At 35.6% G+C, this 22,563-nt stretch overlaps 2 protein-coding genes across 2 annotated transcripts; both read left to right on the top strand.

The window, feature by feature from the left end:
- The first annotated feature begins 8,378 nt into the window (after positions 1-8,378).
- LOC114730737 (probable 1-deoxy-D-xylulose-5-phosphate synthase 2, chloroplastic) lies at positions 8,379-12,993 on the top strand. Its single transcript, XM_028917845.1, has 10 exons — positions 8,379-8,495; positions 8,616-8,813; positions 8,997-9,161; positions 9,292-9,442; positions 10,501-10,772; positions 10,884-11,157; positions 11,266-11,573; positions 11,817-12,098; positions 12,199-12,483; positions 12,626-12,993. Exons 1-10 carry the CDS (start codon positions 8,379-8,381, stop codon positions 12,782-12,784), a joined length of 2,211 nt encoding a protein of 736 aa, XP_028773678.1. The 3' UTR covers positions 12,785-12,993.
- Positions 12,994-20,719: 7,726 nt separating this feature from the next.
- Positions 20,720-22,337, top strand: LOC114730784 (zinc finger protein CONSTANS-LIKE 5). The gene is made up of 2 exons (XM_028917897.1): positions 20,720-21,540; positions 21,634-22,337. Exons 1-2 carry the CDS (start codon positions 20,812-20,814, stop codon positions 22,027-22,029), a joined length of 1,125 nt encoding a protein of 374 aa, XP_028773730.1. The 5' UTR covers positions 20,720-20,811; the 3' UTR covers positions 22,030-22,337.
- The last annotated feature ends 226 nt before the right edge of the window (positions 22,338-22,563 follow it).

Raw genomic sequence — 22,563 nt, 5'->3', positions numbered from 1 at the left:
AGGGGGGCAATAGATGGAGGCAATTCGGTAACATAATCTCTAAGATAACTTGGTTGGTTTCTAGTACGCTGACTACGTTGCTGACACAACTCTGAAACAGCAAACTGTTCAAGAGGAATCTGCTCATTAATATTCTGATTATCAACCGTCATGTTAGTAGGACCAATGATCTCGTTAGGCTCATCATAAACAAGTGGCGGACGCGGGGCCGCAGTAGTGGGTTTGGGTGGTGAAACCATTGCATATGGGAACTTGGTCTCAATGAAAATGACATCTCGAGAAACCACCTTTTTGCAGGTTTGAGGATCATAGAGGACGTAACCCTTCTTACCTGGTGGATAACCAAGAAACACGCAAGCACGGCCACGTTCTTCCATCTTGTCAAGACACATTGCATGTCGTGCATATGCAAGGCATCCAAAGACTCGCATGTGATCGTAGTTTGGTTGCTTCCCAAACAATACTTCATATGGTGTTTTCCCATGAAGAACCTTGGAGGGTAGACGATTAATGATATATGCAGCTGTTAGTACACACTCACCCCAAAACTGAACGGGTAACTGGGCATGGAAACGAAGAGCACGTGCAGTATCTAAAACGTGTCTATGCTTGCGTTCAACAACCCCGTTTTGCTGTGGTGTGTACACACATGTGGTCTGCAAGATAATCCCACGTTCAGTATAAAATTGCTGCATAGCGTCTGATTGAAATTCTGGGCCATTATCAGTTCGTATCTGCTTAACGTTTCTGCCAAACTGAGTAGTAACCATATTAATGAAGGACTGTAAATAATAACTCACATCAGATTTGTGTTTCATTAAATATACCCAAACACCTCTACTGTAGTCATCAACAATTGTCAAGAAGTAGTGATCGCCAGTGAGAGACGGGGTTTTATAACCTCCCCAAATATCACAATGAATTAAATCAAAACAAGAGCTGGACTTTATTGAGCTACTGCCAAAAGGTAACCGAGTTTGTTTAGCCCGAATACAAGAGTCACAGAGAGATTCACCTTCTCTATTTCTAAATAAATGGGAACAAATAGAAACTTGCTTTAATTTATCAAAAGATGCATGACCCAATCGTGAATGCCACAAATCATGTGCCTTATCAGTTCGTACTGCTAGTGCCACCCCCTCCTGCTGCAGCGGCTTCAAGTAGTAGAGACCATCACAGCATTTACCCACTCCAATCAGGCTCCTCGAATTCAAGTCCTGAATAACACAGAAGTCAGCAAGAAAGACGACTGCACAATTAAAATCTTTAGTGAATCTGCTGACTGAAAACAAGCAACATTTAAAATCTGGTATATATAGAACATCATCTATTTTCATCTTAGGAGAGAGTATAACACTCCCTATTCCTTTGACTGGAACTGCCTGTCCATTGGGTATCTTTACTAGCGGCGAGTTGGAGCTTCTCAGGTACGTCAAGTGTGATTTGTTGTGAGTTATGTGTACTGATGCACCTGTGTCTATTATCCATGGTTCACCATCGCAAAAGTTACCTGACATATTTGCCACTGGCTGGGTTTGATTGTTACTCGTCTTGGTCTCCTTAGAATCCAAGCTTAAGTATTGTATGAGTTTGTCATATTGGTCCGATGTGAGACCAGGAATTGGGCTAGCCTCTCCACTGACATGATGAGCCGTTCGGGGGTTACCGCGTCTGTCTCGGCGTTCTCGACTTCCTTTCTTCCAGTCACTTGGGTATCCCACAAGATCATAGCATTTATCCTGAGTATGCCCAAGTTTGTTGCAGTGACTGCACCTCGGCCTGTCCTTCTTATGATCACCACGATCATTACGTACCTGAAAAGCAGCCGCTTCAGTCATCGGCTTGTTCATGGCTGAGATTTGCTTCTGTTGTTCATCTTCAGCCACAAGGTGATACGCAACGCCAAGTCGGGGTAGAGGCGTCATGCTAAGTATCTGAGTTTTGATTGTCCCATATCTATCTTCAAGACCCATGAGAAAGTCATAAAGATGATCCCTATCTCTCATCTCAATGAGCTGCTTTTGTATGTTACATTTACATCCTCCACACGAGCATTTGGGCAGCGGTGCTATGGAATCGATCTCATCCCAATAGCCTTTGAGTTTGTTGAAAAACGTCGGCACTGACTGTTTGTCCTGTCGCATATGTGCGATAGCTCGTCTCAACTCATAGGCTCTGGGTGCACTGCCTTTCCCGAACCTCTCTTCAAGGTCCACCCATATTTCACGGGCTGTTTGGGCATATCTAACACTGCTACGTACTTCTTTATCCATTGCACTTTTCAGCCACCCTTTGACCATAGCGTTGCAGCGCATCCAGTGATTCAAGTCTGATGAATCTGCATTTGGCATGGGAATTGAACCATCAACGAAACCAATCTTATTCTTTGCAAATAAAGCGTTGCTCATGTCAACCACCCATTCACTATAATTGCTCTCATGGAGAAGTTCTCCCACGTAGACTTGCCCCGGACTATCTGAGGCATGAATAAAATAAGGCGACATCACACTTGGTGTAGTTTCGCTCATTGTGTTCACTGGCTCAGACACCTAAGCTCTAGTATTTTGCTGTTATGGATCTCCGCTCTGATACCATGATAAATTGGAATGGATCAAGAGAGTATGTATTATTCGAATATCAATGACTGCATATATACAGGTGTGTGAGCCGCATATATCTCTCTGTATCCTAACTGTAAATATACTTCGTTTGACCGACTTTTCTCTCTCCTCAATATCCCCATAATATCTACACATTAGTTAATATATGATAGTATCGTATATATGATATCTAACATCCTCTGTAATTAATAATAAAGAAAATTAATACTAGTACTATGACAGTCATTTATTGTAAAGTTTTAATAATTAAATAAGTTATTTACATATGACATAAATTTCATAAGAGTTTTATATAATTTGGTCTATAATATATAAAGATTCATCTAGTAATCAATTATAATGAGAGATAAATGTTATTATTTGTTTATTAATTTTGTATTAGAATCAACGCCTTATTTTTTTTAACAGTAAATATGATTACGTAGATGTGATAATGTGGTATTGGACTATGAACAGTGCGACACATGCACGGTCGTAACACATGTAAAACACCAAAGAAAACGACCGTGCGAACACGAAAAGTCATTCCAGTAAATCATATTTGATTTGAATTTTAAACTTTAAATTTAATTTGAATCGAGAGAAGAGTTCATACACAGCAAAGGAAGAAAATAATTCGCCATCATATCATTTCTTTTTACTATCTCTCTCATCATTAATATAAAAACTACTCCCTCTTGTTCTTATTACAAGGTATTATCTAAAATTTTGGTCCTTATTATACGGAGTCAACAGGGTCATTAATGAAATTTTTTTCCTAATTTATCCCCGGTTACAAATTATTATTACTGATACAAATAGCTTTTCACCGACTCCTTGAAGTTTATTATAAGGATAGGTTTGGAAAATTGTATACTTTTAAAACACATTTAATGATATAACTATTATTTTGTGTTCTTTGTGAATTAGCTTGTTGACCAGAGGGAGTAGATAACTAATTTAAGAAGATTAATAAAATCAGTTAAATTGTTTATTTGTAACAAAAATATGTTGAATTTTTTTAAATTTCCTTATTTAGTTATATATATTAGAACGCCCTTTTGGTGAAAAGGGAAAAATCTTTATATTCAATAGGGATGTTTTAGGAAAAAAAATTATAAATTTAGAAAACAAAATAAATTAAAATATTATATTTAGAACCAGACCAGGTTAGGTTTAGCAAAATGAGCTAGTCCCTCATAACATGACGAACCAAAGTTTGAATCTATATTGGGAGAGGTGCCCACATTTAATGCCCAACAATACCTCAAATAGAATTGCTTCTAATAGAGGGATACCTATGCTATAATAAAAAAAAAACAGATATAGTATTATATTAATATATTAATGGGTTACAACTTATAAAATTACAGTTACATTAGAGAATTACAATTCTATTAAAAATTATTTGAATCTTTATATGTTTTTGTGTATATATAAATGTTTTCTTTTATATTTTGCAGACTTATATATGAATGTTTTTAATATTTTAACTGGGGCAGGTCTAAGCTCGGATTGTAATTTTTTTCCGTACAAATCTCGGATTGTAACTGCAAAACGCTGACTGAAGCTCTGAACTGAATTTCGGTTGTGGCTAATATGTATAAAGTTTTATCCATAACTCTCTATTCTTGTGTTAAGTCCAAAAGATAGAGCGGTCTTACTTCCATTATTTTGACGGTTAGTGATAAAAGAAAATTTTGAATAAACCCCATAAAATTATAAATAAGTCTTTTATTAAAAAATAATATAAAATAAATATCTAAGATAAAAAATAATTGTGAAAGACCATTACTTATTATCAATATATTTTGACCAATAACTATCTAATTGGGCCGACAGGGCAAATCTCATAATAAATTTACAAGTGTTCCTTTACGCTGTCTAAGTTGTCAATTAAAACGTTGTGCTGATTTGCAAGTCTCTTTCCAAAATTTATAAGTGTTTATTCAAAAATTTTCGAACATACGTGATTTATAAGTAAATGTGTTTTTATATCAGTTAAGTATTAAATTAAATTAGTGTGGTAATTTGGGATTCCTCCTTCAACATTTATGAGTGTTTCTTAGAAATTTACAAATTCAACTATTATTAAAGTAATTTTTTTTATTTTCTAATTACTTACTAGCACTGTCACAAATGACGATGACGATCAAAAGATACATAACCGATTAAAGTTTGTTAAAGTGCTTAATCACTTGTTTTTACAATGGTAGGAAATAACACTAGCTTCTTAACATTTGTTTATAATTTTAGACTCTTCGTCGGCATTAATTTTTTAAGGAAACTTATTCTTCGTAATATTTAGCAGCCTTCTTTATAATTTTCTCTATCTACTGATGGTTAAAATAATATAAGTTTTTGGCAAAAGAAAATGTCAGTCTAAGGGAAAAATATTGCTCCATTTTTCAGATTCAAGAGGCAACATCATTTCTTTCTTTTTTTTTCCCATACCTAAACTCAACCGAAGTCTTTATAAAATTGTAAAGACCAAAGCCACTAATTTAAAGCTATGTGGATCAAAATTGAAATTTGATCAAAATATAAAGATAAACAATAATATTAATCCTAAAATTAAAGTCTTTTAAGAAACATGAAACAAACAACGATAAAATTTCTTTTTGTCCTAACATCAATGAAATGAATCCATTTCACTTGTCAGGGACATGCATCTTGCATAATGTTTGAAATTTGGTTAAAAATATCCGTATGCTCCTCATTATTTATCACTCATAATAATTTCTTAGAACGCATTAAATAGTAGCATATTTTATTTTACTCATTCATTCTCCTTTCATCTTCACTATAATTAATACGGGTAGAATTGGAAAGGGACAAATAAGTAACCAATAAAAAGAGAAACAAGGCATTGAAAAGGGTACAAGTGACAAATAAAAAAAAAACCAAAATTTCTTCTTATAAGAGTCATAACCAACAAGCTATTGGTTGGGATAGTAAGCAGTCTCACCTCCTATAAGAAAGAGAACACTCGTTGGTTAGTCTCAAACCTAAAATGATTTGAAAATTTCTGAATTATACCCAAAAAAAATAATAATGAGGATCATAGTGGTTATTAGTATGTTTAATTTTTGCACCATGTGCATTGAATTATAACTAAATAAAAGTGAATTTGGTCAGGTTGAGCATATGATACAACTAACCAGTAGAATTCATTCCCCATTAATCATTTGCATTTAATACTGTATTTTGATTTTTTTTTATGTCACTTACAAAAATAAGAATCTGTAATTTTCCTTGCTCAATTTGACCTTTTTAACACCCATCCAATCCTATATATAATATACAAATAATTCAATTATATAAATTAAAAGGTTAGTTAAAATTAGTTAAAGATAATGAATGAGTAAAAAAATATATTTTATTTTCTAAAAATACCTTTTTACTTGGGGAGAGATAGTTAATGAGAAATAAAATAAGTACGAAAAAAAAAGAGATGTTGGAGAGATAATTAATATACATAATTAATAGGGGCAAACATAAAAAGATTGGTTAAAAATTTAAACATCTTTTAAATGTGTTCCAAAAATTATAAATATAAACAGATGGAGTAATAGTCAGCAAATCAATATCACCATGCATTAACATAATGGTCAATATAAAATTGATTTACTTATATGTCTTAATTTATAATCGATTTGAGACTGCGACATGATATGTGTTCTAATTTGAAGCATTTAGCTTCTCATCAACTTTTTTTTTGGGGTATTAAGTTATAATTTCTCTCATGCATCACTAGAAATATTAACTAACATTAAAACCAAGTATGTATGGAATAATATCACTAATAATCTTCATACAAATATTAGGATTTATCTTCAGAATCAGAAAAATCTAGTAATACATGATCTTATGAAATATTACAATGTACCTACATATCAGTGTGCATGCACATATTTATTGTCTTCTCTAAATGTGCTGCGCATGATTAATTTTGAATGTGTGAATAAAAAATTACACCGAATTTCAGAAAAATGAAATGGAGATTGTAATTTGAACATGCCAAGGCATAAACAATATATTTGGAGAGTTGATAATAAAAAAAAGGGTGGTTATATAAATATAATTTTGTTTTTGCCAACATGAAACCTCTCTTTAATCATCACCAGATACATTCAATTCCATAATAAGAAAACGAACAAAAAGTCAATTATCCAATATCTAAATTTTGTATAAATCTGTCTCTATGGATAGCAAATGCATGAATGAAATATTATATGAATGCTATGTATAGAAATATTAATTAGTAATCATATCCTATAAGAAGTATTCAGACGACAGCAAAAGAAAATAAAGATTTGTTGTGATAAAAATGTATATATTGGAAAAAACAAGCTATTAGTTGATGTGATAGCGGTCTTACTCACATAAATAGGAGAAAATAAGTTCGAATCCCGAGAAACGCACTTGTTGGGAGGGCTATTCCTTACCCGCTCTAAGTCCGAAAAGGATCAGTCTCAAGTCCAATGTAACTTGAGGATACTCTTGCTTCATCTAAAAAAATGTATATATTGGAGTTTTATATTTGTATAGAATATAAAAACTTTACCAATAGTTATTATTTATCAAGTATGAATAGCAGTGGTTCATTTCTTGTAATTCGTAGAGCAATAAAAATAGGGATATGGTAGCATTTTCATAATTATTTTTTTATATAATACGAGTGTAAGAATAAATTCTTCATTTAAATTGAATATAAATGGTTCATAGGGTCTTTGTTTTATTCTAGTATTTCCTTTGTTTTAAAGAATTAAACAAATACATCTTAAAAGTAAATTTTCCAAAATGAAATGAAAATAATTCAAATAGTTTGTCCAAAAAAATTAAATGTTCCCAATGAACGAGATCCTTTCTTTCTCCCATACAAATTATTGACAATTATATCAATTTGAAGTTTTCTAGTTGTGGTAGTGTCAGCAAATAAGAAATTCATATGACCGAATTGTGATAATTCCTTTTCGTGACCTCCTATTATAGGATACCTAACAGCCATAAGTTATAGCATACCTAGCAGCCATAAAATCATAGTCATCGAATTTATATATAGAATATACTCGTTTCATTTTTTTTCTATAGATATAAATATGCACTGCATCAATTAACCAATTCTTTGTTTCATCTTTTTTTTTTCCCCAACTCATTCTATTTCTCATTCAGTCACTCTCCATAAATAAAGATATATTTCAAAAAAATATTTTTTTTATATTTTCAAAATATAAGCATCAAATCTTTGAAGAAGTTTGATTTTTTTTTATAAGTATCACTTTGAATTTGTCTGATTATTGAATAAATTTTTTTATTTTTACCCTTAATAAAGTATAAGTCTTCTTCATCTCTTTTTTTCCACTCATTATCTTTCCTACTTACCTCTTCATAAATAAGAATATTTTAGAAAAATAAGTTGTATTGTTTTACATATTTATTATCTTTAACAGATTTTAATTAACTTTTTAAATTGTATGAATTAATTATTGTCCTCAACCAATTTTGACTTTAATTACATGGTTCAATTATTTGTATCTTATAATGCCTTAGGAAGAAATAACTAGGAGTAAACAACTCATTCAATGCGATGTAATGAGGTCAGATTTTCTCTGTTTGGTAAAGCTAAGTAATGAGGTCAGATTTATTCATTAATTTGTTGCGACTAATTTGGCTATAAATTGACCTGAAAGTCCTGCTCATATTTCACAACCACAGAGCCATCGAGCTTGTACTCTCACTATTTCCCCTCCTCGTCATATTCCTTCTGCTTCAACAATGGCTTCCTCTGTTCTTCGACCCTCCTTCCTTCCGCTTTTCCAGTCCAGCGACCTGCACAAATCCTGCTTCGTCCCAGATCGTCAAACCCAAATCTCTGCCTCCTTCTTCCAAAGGGTATGCTGATAAACATATACCAGTTCAGAAGCAGAAAGGCAAAAATCTATGGATTGATTCTGTCGGTGCTGGCACATATATATTAACGTTAATTCGTGTATTTGATGATATGTTTCTCAGATGAAGAGAGCGATATGTGCTCAACAAGGGGATAATGCTAATGCTGATGAGGACTCGAAGAGACCCAAAGGAAGCAAAGAGAACGATGATCCAAAGATTCAGAGTAGGAGAAATCTGAACTTCTCAGGAGAGAAGCCTTTCACTCCGATCCTGGACACAATCAACCACCCAATCCACATGAAGAATCTGTCCATTCAGGTCTGACTCTGTTGAGCGGCAAAAGTAACTGACAAAAAGTGGCTGTAATGAATTCACTTGCACACTCATTAATTTTCATGTATCTGAGTTGATTAACTGCATCGACCAGATTAGTTAAAAGCGGTGCGCTTTGGCGCACGTGTTGACAGTGACATTATTACTGAAGAATTATGAAATGCCCAGGAACTGGAAGATCTGGCCGATGAACTGAGAGAGGAGATAGTGTACGTAGTGTCGAAGACAGGAGGCCATTTAAGTGCGAGCCTGGGGGTGGTTGACTTAACTGTAGCACTTCACCATGTTTTCAACAGTCCAACCGACAAGATTATCTGGGACGTTGGCCATCAGGTAACACACAAATGAACCATTTTGATTTGAGAGTTTAATGAATAATCTCTGTCACTGTGTGTGTGAATGATTCGTAGAATATATATGTGTGTGTGTGTGTGTGTGTGTGTGGTTGGGTGGCTTCTTGCAGAGCTATGGGCATAAGATATTGACGGGGAGGAGAAGCAGAATGCATACTATCAGACAGACGAATGGACTTGCCGGGTTCCCGAAGAGGGATGAGAGTGTTCATGATGCTTTTGGAGTTGGTCATAGCTCTACTAGCATTTCAGCTGGCTTGGGTATACATGTCTTTTCATTTTTCATTATTCTCTGATTAGATTCTCTTTTTATAATCTTAATTAATCACTGTTTAGATTCTTCATTTGGTTGCTGCGGTTAATTTTTTTCACAGGCCGCTCCTTCTTCTTCTTCTTCTTCTTTTTTTCAGAGTTTGAAAAAAAAATTTTTAAAAAATTCCGATAAATTCATAGCTGGCTCCAGGAAAATAATACTCCACCCGCTTCAAAATATAACGTAAATTTTATTCATATGCGTTTATTAAGAAATTATTTAAAATCATTTTAGAACAATAAATATGCAAGGCATATATTTTTTTTCAAATATGCCCTTATTAATGAAGAGAACAAATAAAAGATATAATAAATGAATCAAAGATAAAGGAAAATATATGTTAGAGGTAAAATTGGAAAAAATCACTAAATACTTAAACAAAAATAAATATTATCTTATTAAAAAAGAGGAAATGGCAAAAAAAGACCATCAAAATAGAAAAATTAAAAAATAAGGACTCATGACAATATTAGTATGGGTTTTGACAATAATTTTTGTGAATGGGTCCCTGTGTGTAACTTTTTTATTTCAGCGATCTTTTTTATGGTTTTTCCTTAAAAACCCTAACTCATTCAACAAAATTTATCTTATATTTTTAACAGGAGAAAGTATTGTCATAGAATCTTATAAGTACGTGTGCACGGCTTAAAAGCATGGGTTTTTTTTTAACCATATGACTATCCTACAATTAAAAACCATCATATCTAAAGTATTGTTAGGTGTTAAATATAAACACATCACTCAACAAGTATTTAAATTTTGATTTGTCATGTTATAAGGGGACAGGCCTCATTAGACCCAGCCTTTCTAGTAAAAGCATGTCAAGTTGTGAATGCCAATGTTGTTGGAATCAGCAGGTCTAGAGATCCATGGGCCGAAAAATTGAACGGGAAGGAACAAATATATAGGCCGAGAAAGTTTGTAGGCCATATAAGCCCACTTTTCCTGTGACCAAAAATGAAAAAACAAATCTTGGAGACAATTTAATTTGTGTGTTGGCTATCAGGAATGGCAGTTGGGAGGGACTTGATGAGGAGGAACAACCATGTGATTTCTGTTATAGGAGATGGAGCCCTCACAGCAGGCCAAGCCTATGAGGCCCTGAACAACACTGGTTTCCACCACACCAAGCTTATTATTGTCTTAAACGACAACGAACAGGTCTCGCTTCCCACTGCAACCGTGGATGGCCCAGCCAAACCTGTTGGAGCCCTAAGCAGAGCCCTAACCAGGCTTCAATCCAACAAAAATTTTCTTAAGTTGCGTGAAGCTGCTAAGGTAATTGGTTAATTAATTATAACAACGCTCTCTTTCTTGTTTCAACTTGTTTTGGAGTTATTAATAAGCCCAAGAACTTGAAAGCCTGATATTTGGTTACGGACGTAACAGGGAATCACGAAGCAAATGGGAAGCCAGGCACATGAGGTTGCTGCAAAGTTGGATACGTTAGTGAGAGGGGTGGCTGGTGGGTCTGGTGTGTGTTTGTTTGAAGAGCTTGGGCTGTACTATATCGGTCCTCTTAATGGCCATAACATGGAAGACCTCACATATGTTTTTGATAACCTCAAAACCTCGCCCCTTATGGGACCTGTTCTCGTTCATATCATCACTGAGAAAGGAAAGGGCTATCTCCCTGCTGAAAATGCCCCTGACAAAATGCACGGTACGTATATTACTAGTTCAAAAGACCTGTTTTTTATATTGTTATGATCATTGTACATGCATGTAGCAAAAATATGGAGGGGTTGTGTTTTTTTCTTCGTGTGTGCAGGGGTTGTGAAGTTTGATCCAAGGTCAGGGAAGCAGATGAAGAAGAAAACAAGTACACTTTCTTACACACAGTACTTTGCAGAGTCATTGATAGCGGAAGCTAAGGTTGATGACAAAATTGTGGCCATCCACGCCGCCATGGGAGGTGGCACAGGACTCAACCTCTTCCAGAAAGAATTCCCTAATAGGTGTTTCGACGTGGGAATCGCAGAGCAACACGCTGTTACCTTCGCTGCTGGTCTTGCTACTGAAGGCTTTAAGCCCTTTTGTGCCATCTACTCTACTTTCCTTCAAAGAGGCTTCGATCAGGTTTTTCCCTTCATAATCATTAATGTTTAGTTAGTCCATCCCCATGGTTTAAAATATGTCCTTTGTCACCAACAAACAAGTTGTTGGTAGAGGTAACCAACCTCACGACAATAAGAAGAAGAACACAAGCTCCATTCTTAAGAAACATATTTACTGAGAGGGTTTTAATCTTAAACGTTCCAAAGTGAGTTGAGAATAAATGCGTTCATTGTCTGATATTTGGCATTGTGGCTGTTGGTGCAGGTAGCTCACGATGTGGACCTTCAAAGGCTACCAGTAAGATTTGCCATGGATAGAGCTGGCCTTGTGGGAGCTGATGGTCCGACTCACTGTGGAGCCTTTGACACTACGTACATGGCCTGCTTACCCAACATGGTGGTTATGGCTCCGTCGGACGAAACTGAACTTATGCATATGATCGCAACGGCTGTGGCCATCGACGACAGGCCATGTTGCTTCAGATATCCGCGAGGAAACGGAATAGGAACCACACTTCCACCAAATAACAAGGGCACGCCTTTGGAGGTACTTAATTATTATTACTTAATAACTCATCACGCAATGCTGAGGATTATCAGAACAATGAAACTGTAAGCAAAACTAATTGAAATTCATGTATATACAGGTTGGAAAAGGAAGAGTTATAAAGGAAGGGTGCAGAGTTGCTCTGGTTGGATACGGGACAATGGTACAGAATTGTGTCGAAGCTTCAAAGATCCTTGAAGCTCATGGGGTTTCTACCACTGTGGCTGATGCGAGATTCTGTAAGCCTCTGGATCGAGGTCTGATGACGGAACTGGCTAAACAGCACGAAATTCTCATCACTGTTGAAGAGGGAGCCATTGGAGGATTTGGTTCCCATGTTTCCCATTTCCTCGGCTTAAACGGATTGCTGGATGGAAATCTCAAGGTACGTATAACGTATCACCATTATCAACTGCAATCTTAATAACTTGTCGCTTTAATTTCATCATCCTTCTATATGAACTGGAAGCACGTTTTGTTATTTCATGTTTAAGACTTAGCTGGGTTTGTGTGGTTGTTTCTTTCAGTGGAGGCCGATGACACTGCCTGATAGATACATCGACCATGGGTCTCAGGCTGATCAAACTGAAGCTGCAGGACTGAGTGCAAATCATATTGCAGCCACTGCTTTAACTTTGGCCAATGTGAATTGGGATCATCATCTTCTTCTCAGCTTGCAAATTTGAAGCCTGAAGCCATTGTTAATTGTGATCGTTTTGTGGATGAAGCAAAGGGACTGTAGATAACAATTAATAATGGGGTACGGCCGCAGTAAGCATGAAAGGAATCAAATATATAAATATAGTATGTTTAATTTCCCTAAATATTATGGTAATAAATAAAGTTGTAATAACGCAGTGTATTTCTGCGCAATAATGGAAATTATTGTTGTTCATATGAGCTGATGAGACCCTCATCAGATAGGATAATCTAATTTCATGTTTTGTGGATCAGTTATAAAAGTATTTCGTTCATAGATAAAATAATTAATATCGTTTCAGCGGCCAAGAAACGTGGTTTGGTAATTTGTTAATACATTATAAAATGCTTCAAGAAAAAAAATCCCATTTGTTATCATCTACTGATCTGATGAGTTTGTTTGCTGCATCATGCTTCTTCACTACTAGTCTTTTTTTAAAAATTTATTTTAAACAATTAATTTATTTTTGAAAATCTGCTTGATTTTAGAAAAATTAAACGACGTTTATGTATCTTAATACACGTGGACGGGGGTTGATGGAGGTTTAATGAGAAATTTAGAGATCGATAAGGTCCTCAATCGTTATCTTTCAATCTCATTTTTGGGGAAAAAAAATTATTCACCACATATAACTTTCACATCATGAAAACAGTAATCCATAGCTAGATTTTTAAATCATGTTTATTGATACACATAAACTTAAAAATTTTCAAATCCGGTGCAACAACAGGTAAACGATATTATATAGAATACTCCAGTAATTAAAATTTACGTACTGTATAGCAAAGATGGGAGGGGATCGTTTAATTTGACCCAGGACACCAACTATTTGTTGAAGTCTTGTTTAAATATAAGACTTAATGTTCGACCTTTGTGAATATGTTGAGTGTGCAAGTTTCTTCTTCGAAAGATAAGGGGAAAAAACCCAACCATGGAATTAAAAACCTACACTGATAAGTTAAAATATGATTTTCTGTATAAATTAAAATTAAAATTTTGTTTTTTGGGGGAGCCAAAAATGCAGAAAAATTTTATAAAGAGGCTGAAGAAATCATTGGGTGCGTGGATCATGTGGATGATTTCTTAGAAATAAAGGAAGAGATAAGATGAAGTGATAAAGTGAGAAAGTTGAAGATCAAAAAGTTGATTTTAGAGGCGAGAGGGCCAGGCAAGACCGTGTGATATTAATGACATAGATAGAGCCAAAAAGGAATAGGACAATTCTAAAATAAGAAATAAATGTGTGTTCAGTGTTTTTTTTTTTTTGGCTTCGATCTAATGGAATTCGACAAAGAAGATTTTTTTGGAAGGATCTGTGTGAGAGGCTTGATTGATGAAAGCTTAATTTAAAACTCTTTGAAGGCCTTGGACTCAGGGCCTCAAAAATTGGCAATTTGCAATTCACACATACTTATCTGACAATTTTTTTGTTTTGTGAAGATTAATTTCTTTCACGGCTGAAGTTGCAGGGGTATTTTTAAGAGAGAGAGAGAGAGAAATTCAAATATTAAAAGGAATACTGATTCTTTTTATTACAATTAATCTGCCAACCTGATCGGGCTCGCTCGTCGGCCCAGCCTGCAACCTAATTAAGGCGGGGAACGGACAAAAGTGTTAATGAACTAATAAAAAGTATTGAATGAGAAAAGATAAAGATTAAAGAATGAGTCACTCAAATTTGTCACCAAATGCCGAAAGCTGTGGCTTTGACGGCAGGGCAGCCAAACCCATCCCGCACCAACTACCCACCCCTCTCCTTCTTTATTTCTCTACATTCTCACTACCTGACGAACTTTCCCTTTCCCCCCTCTCTCTACTGTATTTTTCTTTAAAACTTTATCGTTGTTTTTTTTTTCCAATCGTTTAGATCAAATTTAATTATAAACATTCACTTATAGTTTCAAAAAAAGTTCGTAAATTCTCAGTCATCAAACGTTATAAACCATGGTTTGTTGAAGCAAAACACAGAAATAGTTCTTAGTGCAAAATGTCCCCCAAAATACAGAAACTCTTGGCTTCGAGATGTACTGTCGTCCCTTTCCTTCCAACTTCTGCCTCCATTCTTCCTTTTCTTTTCCTTACTTTAATTCAAATTATAAACATGACTACAGTGAATTAATATGTTAATTTTATAATTTACACCGTCCATGATCTCATCTATCTTGACAAAAAATAATCTAATCTAATTATATTGTTGAACATGATAGTCATCCAATGCTATTATAATAGTGGGTCCTTCACAACAACACTGGCCCCATCGGATTTTACGTATTAAAATACAGATTTTATCTTCTCTTGAAGCAAAAAGTTATAATTTGAGTTTAACATGATAAAAATGAAATACTATTTCTGACTCTAATTATAAGACTTTATTTATAAGTATAAATGAGGTCTTATAATTAGAATCAGAGCTAGTATGATGATAACTATAAAGATGTTTTGATGGTTATGAGGGTTTATCAGGACCGTTTAACCAAACTTCCTCAGATCTTATTCAAATATGCAATTGTACGCATTTGATTTTGTGAGTTTCTTATACCCAATAAAGAATGGGAAAAAAATACGTGTAAGGGCTTGCTTTTATTAATGTTGGGTATCAAACATACACTGCCATGAGATGATAATATTATCATGTGAGAGGGCTATTAATTAAGTATTACCTTCCTAAAATGGTAGGAGCAGCGAATAATTGAGCAGTTCAATGCAAATGAATATGTTCAATGTATATTAATATAACTCTCGAATTCTGACTGAGCATCCGTAGTGGAATGTCAGGACCGACTTTGTAATAAATAAATTTATCTCTTCTATAATATTTCACGTCTTTTTTTTAATCAGAATATTATCTGGTTGGTTATCCCCATCGAGCTGTGACATCATGTGCGACGTCATCCTCCATTCCATTTTGAGCAACTTATCATTTCAATGCTTTGACTCTAAATAAAATAATTGAATATGCTTCGTCTCCAGGTCCTTTTCCCTCACGCACCGTCCAGCTGGGAATAGAAAAGGTTAGAGGGAATCAATGTTTATTATGTTGTTCCCTTGTTATGACAATTTTTTGATAATTAAATTTTTTTAAACCTCACAATAATTCTTCCAAAAGTTATGATTGTTTCAATACCATATCTCTAATTAAATTCATATGAATGTGAAAAAAACTGTCTTCTAAAAGACTGGCTCATCTGACAACGATTAATCGGATATTAAATATTATCTGTTAAAAAACTAAGCTAATAATAATAAATCATCTGAACTTAACTTGCCTGCTTGAGAATGAAATTGAAGGGACAAAAGATTGGAAGCAAAGGAAGGAGGAAACGAATAGAAAAATGAAGGAGATGGGTAAAAGAGGAGAAGAAAATGTAGGTGGACGAAAGTAGGGTTGGGAGAATCTTGGAAGCGAATCAAAAAGAAGAAGCGTGGTTGAACCACCGGGGCGGTGCGGGCTTACGTGGCACGCTCACACTGAGTTGCCCCGTCTGTTAATGCATCCAATCACTTAACGCCAAAGAGGGTAACATTGTCCGAACACTAAAATAGTTCTTTCATTTAAGGAAAAATGTTGACTATTATTACATTTATAATTTATAAATGATCTGATAGGCATCCCAAAGGTGGGGTGGCGCTGGCAAGGATATCCTGTGACGCCTGAAAACCTAAACCCTTCAGTCTTGGATAATCATCACAAATTAATTAAGTAAAAAAAAAACAAAGGGAAAATCAGAACTAATCACTAATTTGTCTATTACATTGACAGAGAATCTGAATTGTAGACTTCTATGGACACCCTGCCTTTTTAACAGTCGTATGACTCAGTTAGGTTCATAGCAGTTTCTTTGGTAAATCTGTACTTATTCTTGAAATAACTAATGATACAGCGTAAGTGATGGTAAAGCTGGGAGTTGAATCTGATTCTTTGCAATTGGTAATGAAGGTTGTGAAAGAGCAAGTTTCTTGTCCTGTTTGGAAGGCTAGTACTTTTGTTACTGATCTATAATGTCTGCTTAAATCTTGCATAGATTTTACTTTAATTTAATTTATCTTATGTTCTTAGATTGTGTAATTTTATGGCTGATTGGCTTGTCAAAACTCTAAATGTAAGGGGTTGCCCCCATATGGATGGTTCAGCGCCTCTTTTCTTTTTTTTTAAGCAGCTTAAACCCCCTTCTTTCACAGAATAGGTGACCCACACACCCACCCAACCCATATTGGTTATTTTGTCATGGCAAATAACCAACCTATAACCTTTTCTATGAGGGGAGGTATGAGGTATCATTGAATCAAGAAGTTCTTGGCTCAAACTCCTTTGATCAATTTACTTTGTAGAGCCAAGACAGGAACAAGACTTGACTAAGCTTCGAATTTTTGCTTAATGAATGAATTCTTTTGATAAGCAAAAATCTTATGTGATGGAGTTACCTCCAAACCTAATGAATTCTAATCATTATCAGCATATATTTAACATGTGATTTAGCATTTTGACTAATGGATCTAGATATTTTAGCAAAAAGACAAGAAATTTTGATATAAGGAGACATCTATTTTGTGCACCAACAATTAGAATGCACAACATCAATACATTCTTTTACCTCATCAAATTTAATGCTCTCTTAAAAGAGATTTAAATTCATTCTGGATGTAAAATCTCAGTTTATTTTTTTCTTATTAATTGCACCTATGAAAGTGAGATTTTTTATGTTTGTGATGATAATGGTAGTTTTCAGCATATTTTATAAAATTAACACACTTTTATTAAAAATAAACAACTTAGATAATTTTCATAGCATCTGTAAATTGATTATCTAATTCTTATAGATTGAAGAGAGTATTGATTATATATATTTCAAGGGCTAATATCTCATTCCATTTAAAACTTTTTTAGGGAGTTATTGATTCTATAATAAAACTGGATATATAAGGACTATAGTTAGTATTTTAGTGATTATGTAATATCAATTCACCTTTTTTGGGCCAACATGTAATATCAATTTACTGTTTCATATGGACCCACATAGTTGCGATTCAATTCCCCCCCCCCCTCTATTCACTTCCATTGTTGCGATTAAATTCCCCCCCCCCCCTCTCTATTCACTTCCATTGTCCTTTTGCAGTTCTCATGATAGAGCAATAAAAATCACAAAAAGCGTAATCTGATCGGTATTATTTTATTTTTTGTCCAGAGTATTCTAATTGATTTTATATCTTTCAACTTTCAAATCATCTTTAGTGCTAGAGGACAAAGTCCTGTGTCCAGTGCATCTTTTCTTTTCACATTTAATTTGTTTGGTTTATTTTTAGTGTTGCCACAGCTAACGGCAAAAGATAGAATTGAAATTCATTAATTAATGAAACATTCTAGTTTTTTATATGCGTAATAATGGATTGAAAAATAAGAATTATGTTGCATTAGATCAATCATATTCGGTACCCCATCATATTAATTCTCAAATATGACTGTAAAATTAACGAGGGTTTCTATCAACATATCTTTAAGAAGAATCATATTAAAATAAGAATGATGGCTGGCCAAAAAATATTAATAAAATTCATATATATATATGTAATTACTGTGTTTGAAGATAATATCTGACTTTCCCAAAAGGCAAAGAAAGAAAATGGTCCATGATGATCGAGGAGGTCATTCTCAAATTAATCTTTGTAGCACAGATTCACTTTAATTTGTTCATAGTGGCTTATATTTGTGTGTGTTGAAGATGACACCCATTAAACCACACTTTTCTCCCTTGGAATTATAACTACACATTTATTCATGCACCTTTAATAGCGTTTGTATTGTGACCTTAGTCCTATGATCTTGTCTATCTCCTCTTATCCACTTGCTGCGCCACTTTGAGCTTTTATATATGGGGTGAAATACTTCTTCTCTCTAATGTTATAACCATTTTTTCTAATTCAATTCTTTTTATTTTTTTAATGCAACTAGTTTGATTAAAATGAGGGGTAGAAATCATAATTCTATGAGCAACAATTCATATTTCCATTTTGAGCATTTGATGAAATATAAATATCTCAATAAATTATCAATTTATATTGTTTTTGATACTTTATTAATTAGCTAGTTTAAAATAGGCAAGTTAGCTATTAGCTTATTTAGGAAACCAGACTCCAGTTAGCCTATATAATTCCATTATCCCTTTTTGGTATAGTTAGAAAGCTCAATTTGATGTTAGTTTCCTTATTCGCAGGTTCGTTCTTGACCTCAAAAAAGAAGAGACAAGCTCACTAAATTTCTGAGGGGTGTGTGTGTGTGTTGTGAATTGTAATTTTACACACACACTCACACTTCTTCTCCTCCAGTTGCTTTATTTGTGTTTTTTAGATCTTTGATATGATCACAGTGAACTAGAACATTGGGTTGGATGCGATTTAAGTTTTATCTTTTAGTTTATTTATCTAACAACAAAAACATTTAGACTTAGTTCATAAGTTAGCAAGTGTCCGTAATTATATATAAGAAAATGTCCTTTTCATGTGTTGGGGATGAGCATTATGGGGACAGGTCGTGGGTGCACATCAAGTTGATATAGGCTTATTCCCCCATGTAGATCTATACAGATTTTTTGCCGACCTCATTGCGTTATTAATTTGTTATATGCTATCTCTGGTCTTAATTATGAAAGCTAGTTAACTAATTTGAAGAGATTAAAAAATAAGTTAAGTTAGTTATTTATAATAAATAAGTGTTGTCTTTCCTAAAATATCCTTGCTAATCAAGTTTATTGACTAGAACTACTATTATTAGAGGGACTACCTTAAGAAAAATACATAAATATGAGAGATAAAATGAATTAGAGTTTTATAATTAGGATTAAAATAAAAGTTAAACGACATCTTATTTAAGAATTAGAGGTAGTATTGACGTAGATCTTAATTAATCACCCATACGTTAGTGCTAATAATTAACTTTTAAATATAATTCATAGTTCCTAAACACCCAATTTGTACTTTTGGCCATAGTTAGCTACGCTGCCGGGAAAAAGGATCCAGAAATACGCGTACGCCCCCCTTGAATTTTTCACTGCTGTTTAAGAAAGAAAAGGGGGAAATTTAGAGAGAGAGAGGAACAAAACCCTTCTGACACAAAAAATTTTACACACAAAAAATATCAACACTCTATAAATTTTACACACTGAGAATATTGATACTCGGATTTACGTCATCTCACTAATAAACTTTGCAAAGGGGAACATTTCAAGAATTTATATATTCTTGAAGAAAATCCTCAAGTTGGTGAAACCAAACTAGTAATTGCTTGCATTTTTCTGGGGACTCAGAAGCTTGTGTCCCAAGAATGGAAGTTTGTGTTTCCAGAATCATGCAAGAATTCTGGATCGGTGAGAAAGTGCCGTTGCTGTCTGACTTTCTATGAACAAATACCTTGTTCTCTTCGAGATCGATCCTGCATCTCTCCTCAACAACACACACAACTCATCCTTTCATAGTTCCAAGGACAGGAAAAAATATCGCATCATTCTTTTCCCAAAAGCGGCAAAATAAAATCTCTCGCTAAGATAAATTTATTTCCCAAGAAGCAGAAGCCAAAAAAAAAAAAAATCAAGTAATTTCTGAGAAAGAAGAAAAATGAAAAAGACGAGTCCCATCCCATGTGGGTGTCGCGGCATGCCAACTTCAACTTGTCGCCTCTTCTCATAAAACGCCCCGTCAGGGCATCTAAATGAATCTCTCTCTGTGGTCCTCACATGGGCCCCACTCACAATGACAACTATTGCCTCTCAATACGGGGATTGATACTCGTATATATCTATTATTTGTCCTGCATGTGGCTTATATTCACCCACGTGTCCTCCCCTCATTCGTCATCACCTAGATTTCCTCTCTCTCTTCGATGCTAGAAAAGCCTTGCCCCCAGCCCTCCCACTTCATTTCAAGTTTTCAACCTTCCCCAAACAAAGTGTTTTAGCGTCTCGGCCTTCAGCTTCCGACCCCTCAGCTTAACTTCCTACTTCGCCAGAACGAGAATCTGTTTTTATGGGAATCGAGAGGGGAAGCCTCAGGGGCTTTCGTAGCGGTGGCTGGACCGTGCCGCCGAAGCCCTGTGACTCCTGCAAATCCTCGGCTGCTGTGGTTTTTTGCCGAGCCGACTCGGCTTTTCTGTGCATGCTCTGTGACAACAAGATTCACTCTGCCAATAAGCTTGCGTCGCGGCATGAGCGTGTGTGGATGTGCGAGGTTTGCGAGCAAGCCCCTGCCTCCGTCACGTGCAAGGCCGACGCCGCCGCGCTCTGCCTCACGTGCGATTCGGATATCCACTCCGCCAACCCGCTGGCTCGCCGTCACGAGCGTGTCCCTGTGGAGCCCTTCTTCGATGCCGCCGACTCTGTGGCGAAATCCTCCGCTGCTGCCTTTAACTTTCTGGTTCCAAATGATAACGGAATCGGATCCGATGGATTCCCTCAGGAAGAGTCCGAATCAGCATCATGGCTAATTTCCAATCCGAATTTCAACCCGAAGATCGTGGATGTTCCGGATATCAAATCGGGCGATATGTTTTTTCCGGACATGGAGTATCCATTCCTGGATTTCGATTACTCAAACTCCTTCGATCAGAATAACAATAACAGAGCGGGTAATAACGATAGCGTAGTTCCAGTTCAAGCTCCGGTTATGAATCACACAGAGAGTTGCTTCGACATCGATTTTTGCAGATCGAAGCTCTCTTCAATTAGCTATCCAGCGCAGTCATTTAGCCGCCAAAGCGTGAGTATCACTGAAACTCTGTTCATTCCAGGCAAAAATAGGAATTGAAGTTCAAGTTGTGCTGATGTTTGAAACCTAATTGGTGATATGCAGGTGTCATCTTCTTCGGTTGATGTGGGAGTGGTCCCGGACGGAGGAAACACGGCGTCAGAAATATCGTTCCCGTTCGGGAGGAACATAAGTAACAGTTCGGAATCAAGCGGGATCATATCGGCGGGCAATTCCACAAACCAATCGGGAAGTTCGGTGAGTGGTATGAACAGGGAAGCTCGCGTTTTGAGATACAGGGAGAAGAGGAAGAACCGCAAGTTTGAGAAAACCATACGGTACGCATCGCGAAAGGCTTACGCAGAAACTCGGCCGAGGATCAAAGGGCGGTTCGCCAAACGGACCGAGATGGAGTCGGATTTCGACCGGCTGTTCAGCTCGGTAGACCCCACCTCGGATCTAATGCTGGATACTCAGTACGGCGTCGTCCCCTCGTTTTAAACATGGGGATGGAGGCTCAATAACAGTAGTAAGGACGTGGAATAGTGAATCTAGGTCGTCGGTAGAATGCCCCATGTGTAGCGTCAACTTGAGCCGTTGATTATGAGGAGAACGGTGGGACAGGGGCGATGAAGGGCCGCTGATGAAGTGGACCACGAAGTGGGGATTTCCGGGGACCCGAAGAGTTGTGTTTGTTTTCTTAGGAAAGTAAAAGCTGATTTACTTTGAGTAGAGAGAATCTGTACTGTAAAACTGCTTCCATCGCTATCCAGTGAAAAGTTTCATTTTCGTGCTGTGCTGACGGTGTATCTTTTTCCGCGTTCCTATTGGCTCATTTTATTATTATTTATTATGTTGGTTTCTTTGAGACGAGGAAATCCGTGAATATTAAATTAAAAGAGAGATGGGAAGTTTGGGAATGGGAGCAACTGCTAGAAACTTCGGATCTCATGGAAGTTTGCGAAGCGTGAGAGAGAGAGAGATCAGGAGGAAAAAGCCGTCAATCATTATCAATTATGAGATTCATTCCCGGAG

This window comes from Neltuma alba, unplaced genomic scaffold (assembly GCF_004799145.2).
Source record: "Neltuma alba isolate B1F8T4 unplaced genomic scaffold, ASM479914v2 tig00012763_pilon, whole genome shotgun sequence".
Classification (NCBI taxonomy): Eukaryota; Viridiplantae; Streptophyta; class Magnoliopsida; order Fabales; family Fabaceae; genus Neltuma; species Neltuma alba.
Note: the sequence above shows the minus strand (reverse complement) of the source record. Positions and strands in the feature narration are given on the sequence as shown.

Coding starts and splice junctions, on each gene's coding strand:
- LOC114730737 (XM_028917845.1), top strand. CDS start 8,379: ATGGCTTCCTCTGTTCTTCGACCCTCCTTCCTTCCGCTTTTCCAGTCC. Junction 8,814..8,996: donor TGAAGAATCTGTCCATTCAG/GTCTGACTCTGT, acceptor TGAAATGCCCAG/GAACTGGAAGATCTGGCCGA. Junction 9,162..9,291: donor TCTGGGACGTTGGCCATCAG/GTAACACACAAA, acceptor GGCTTCTTGCAG/AGCTATGGGCATAAGATATT.
- LOC114730784 (XM_028917897.1), top strand. CDS start 20,812: ATGGGAATCGAGAGGGGAAGCCTCAGGGGCTTTCGTAGCGGTGGCTGG. Junction 21,541..21,633: donor AGTCATTTAGCCGCCAAAGC/GTGAGTATCACT, acceptor GGTGATATGCAG/GTGTCATCTTCTTCGGTTGA.